This window comes from Brachionichthys hirsutus, unplaced genomic scaffold, assembly GCF_040956055.1.
Source record: "Brachionichthys hirsutus isolate HB-005 unplaced genomic scaffold, CSIRO-AGI_Bhir_v1 contig_388, whole genome shotgun sequence".
NCBI lineage: Eukaryota > Metazoa > Chordata > Actinopteri > Lophiiformes > Brachionichthyidae > Brachionichthys > Brachionichthys hirsutus.
In genome coordinates, this window is record NW_027180385.1 from 250,001 (window position 1) to 253,841 (window position 3,841).

At 47.8% G+C, this 3,841-nt stretch overlaps 1 protein-coding gene across 1 annotated transcript in view; it reads right to left on the minus strand.

Annotated features, from left to right (window-relative positions):
• LOC137914360 (utrophin-like) overlaps positions 1 to 2,929 on the minus strand; it is a gene marked incomplete at its 5' end in the record, with an annotated part of 97,454 nt that extends 94,525 nt beyond the window's left edge. The window contains 4 exons of the mRNA XM_068757965.1: positions 1,899 to 2,104; positions 2,177 to 2,294; positions 2,364 to 2,581; positions 2,809 to 2,929. Coding sequence (XP_068614066.1) covers positions 1,899 to 2,104; positions 2,177 to 2,294; positions 2,364 to 2,581; positions 2,809 to 2,929 — 663 coding nt within the window. The remainder of the gene's footprint in view (positions 1 to 1,898; positions 2,105 to 2,176; positions 2,295 to 2,363; positions 2,582 to 2,808) is intronic.
• Between the last annotated feature and the right edge of the window lie 912 nt (positions 2,930 to 3,841).

Here is a 3,841-nt window from a genome sequence, read left to right on the forward strand (position 1 = left end):
AAAAATGATCAAATTAGAGGCATTAGGATCCTCAAGCGCAGCGGGAAAGACGGACCATGAGGCTCTGCTGGCAGCAAGTCCTACATTTGCATGTAGCGTTCTTGGTACAGTGGAACCTCGGTTCTCCAACATCATTTGTTCCGTAATATTGTTCAAAAACCGATTTGTTCGACGAGCGAGAACCGAGGTTCCACTCCAGTCATTCCATGTTTGTAACATTTTAAAAAGTACAATTTATTGAGCCTTGAGAATTTTAAAAGTTTTAAAATTGCTTGTCTAATGTACAAGGTGTTACATGGACTTGTCCCGCCACCCAAAAAAAAGGGCACACAGCGGCCCCAGAACCAGGGCCTCCTCTAGAGGGCACTGTGAGGTTCCACTCTGGAGCACTCGCCATCAGAGAGCGTCCCACATTACAAACCTTCAAAACTCACCTGAAGCAGTGGTTGAAGGTAAACCAGGCCTGTAACCACTAGCTCTAAACCTTTTAGTAATTTGCTGTACTGCGCCGTGTTTTTATTGTAATCTCTCGTTCGTTTTTAAGTCTCGTTGTGTTTTTCTTTTACCTGCCTAGAGACTGCGGATGTAAATTAGCATTTTTGCTATTTACATCTATTAGATTATTCTGTATTGATGTTCATTAATGTGCACTGTCCCTATCAAATAAATGAATGAATGAATGAATCTGCTTTCAGCAGGAAATAATGGCTTTGTTTCCTACTTAACCTAAAGATTAAAACAAATACGAAATAGGTAAGCACATTAATTCACACTATGATTAGGACATCCTCCTGAGAGGAGGTCCTCTGGAGTGGACATTTGTCCATTACAGAGGCCGTGGGCTGGGTCTCAGGGGGATGTTCTTTCTTTGGTTCAATGCCCCACTCTTCCACCTTGTGCAACGCTGCTAACAGAACGAACAACTAATGAAACAGACTTTCATTCATCTTCAAGCACCGAAAGAGGAAAAACATTCGTTATCCTCCAGCTCACTTTAACCTCTATTTAATCACGCGGTGACAAAGAGACGAGTGTTATTCAGGATGCCAGATTATTATTTACAATTTTGGATTAGCAATTTTCATCCCTATATGACCCTCACACTCTGTGAACAAAAAGCTGCACTTCACTATCTTAAGTGGGAAATGACTCATCATTACGAGACCATCCAAACCAGGGCAGATAGAATCCAGCACGCTGGCTCGGCTGCTGTTTCACCCAGTTGCCCTCTAGTGGCCGGTGCCAGTAATGAATCAGATATGCACACACACACACACACACGTTTTTGTTTCCCCATTAACTCACAATAAAATGCTGACGTGGGAGTACGAATGTTGTTGATTTAACGATTCCCACCTTGTACAGCTTTATAATCAGGGGTGTGCAGAACTGTTTCAGGGTTACTGTGTCTCCCCCACTGTCCTCAGTGTCTCCCCCACTGTCCTCGGTGTCTCCCCCAAGAGCACTCGTCTCGTCTGAGGCTGCGAGCGGCAAACCTTGCACCACATTTCAGTGCGCCCGCCGTTAGCTTCAAGCCGCGGTACATCCTGCAGCCATTTCTCACGCTGGCTGGCGTTTCTTTGTTGGTGGCAAAGCACCGAAGAAGCTGCTCAATGTCTTGCAGGTTTGCAGGTGTAATTGTTGTGTTGCCAAGGAAACTGTCAGGTACGCGCATGCGGCGTTACGCGTTCCAAATTGCTGCCGTGCATGCGTACCAGTTATGCGCACCCCTGTTTATAAAGGACTTCTAATAGTTTACTAAATAAAGTTTGGCTCAGAAATGTTTCTCTCCATTCAAAGAGCGAACCGAGTAAATGTTTCGTCTGCAGTTTCAGAGAGATTCAGCTTCAGGAAGCCTCGACCTCACGGAGAGTTAAGCAGACAATCGTTTCCGTGACCTTGTTATCAGCAAGCTGCTTGGTCAGCGGATCTCTGGGCTGCTGGAGGAGGGTGAGGAAGCGTCCGTCAGCGTGCCCGAGGAGGGCCTTCACCTCCTTCCTCTGCTCCTCCCACTCATTACTGTGGCCAATCATGTTGTCCAGCTGTTGAAGTCGCATCTCAACACCATGCTGAGTGCTGTCCCACTGGCTGCGTACCCTTTCCACTAGAAACAGGAAGTTAGCGACAGCTTCTTATGTATGTGGGGACATTCTACGTTCGTCCTGCTTTAACGTACATTTCTCTGTAATCGACGTCCGAACATCCACATTGGAGGTCTTGTTCTTGATGTTCTGTGCCAGGGTGAAAATGTCCTCTAGCTGTGGGTGACGCTGCTCCAGGTCACTCTTTGTTACCTGCCAGAACGAAGCACACGTGCACGTTGAGACACTCGTAACGTTTAGCTCATCCGGCTGTCCCATCACCTGCAGGCGTCCCATGGTGATCCGGATCTCCTCCGTGTCCCCCACGGTCACAATGTTAGACTTAAGCATCTGTGTGATGAGGAGCAGCCAGTCGGCCAGCTCGGTGGCCGTCTCGTTGAGGTCTGTGGGCGCCACCGTGTCTGGCGTGTGCGGGGTTTGGTGGTACGGGTCCTCGCTCACCAAGCTGGCCATCTGCACGGCTGAAGGGACCGCAGACACTGAGAGCAAGGTGGGGGGGGGGGGGGGGGAGATGCATAACGTGCACAGACAGTCCGACTGATCAGCGTGCCTGAAGCATCAAGCCTCGTTTCAGTGTCATCAACCAGCACGGCCCCCTGACTCTCGATGTTACGTTTCCTGTTACTGACCCATGTCTCATCAAAGTCTCAATGCCTCAATGCCTCACGATACCGAAAGGAGGGGGACGCTTCTTAAATATCGTTACCGAGCTGCTGGTGCTGGACGCTGCGCTGACGCGGCGTCCTTGGAGACGTGGGCGGCTGGAGAGATTCTCTCAGTTGACCATCCAGAGCTTTCCAATCAGCCGCCAGCTGCTCCACCTCACTCTGCACACATGGCGCACACAGAAAACGAATGACTGAGCGCTTCCAGCTGATCGATAGCACCACCATGCCCTGGTATCCTACCAGCGCTGCATCAGTATACACAGTGCAGGCGGTCCTCACTTAAGGACGGACCCCGTCGCTGAACAAAACAGACAACTTGGCAGACATCTGAGTGATCAAGAAATGTAGATATTTGCATACGTATAGGCCATTTATACTGTACATATGATAGATATCGCTTATGGTATATATATTATGCATACAGTAATACCTCGACGTACGAGCGCTTTGACACACGAGCCAGCTTGCGAGCAATATTTGCTTTGCGCATAAATTTGAGACGCGAGCGAGCTTCCGATGATGCAGCTCTTCCTCCCGTCTCCTGCGCACCGCTACAGTATTACTGTAACATTTATATTACAGTAATACTGTATATCATTTATTATACACACGTGGAGAACATTGTTGGTACCCCTCAGTTAATGAAAGAAAACCCACAGTGGTCACAGAAATAACTTTAACCTGAAAGAAGTAATAATAAATAAAAATTCTAGGAAAATGAACCAATGGAAATCAGACGTTGCCTTTGAAGTGTGGTTCAACAGAATTATGTTAAAAACTAAACTCGTGAAACAGGCCCGATCCTTATTGTTGATTTCAGAGAGGGAGAGGGAAGGGGTTTATTTTGGACCGCGCAGCCCGCAGGAGTGAGCGTGGATGAGGAGTGGCCTCATCGGAGCACAGAGGTTCAGATATGATGATGAACAGGCGTTCCCTGATATTCCCGTTTGGATAGTGTCTCAGAGGAACTGTCTGTGAGTGAGCACATTCTGGAATGGGAGAACAACGTTCCCAGGGCGAATGAAATACTCTTCTAAAAGGGGACAAGAATTAAAAACTACTGTTTGTCAC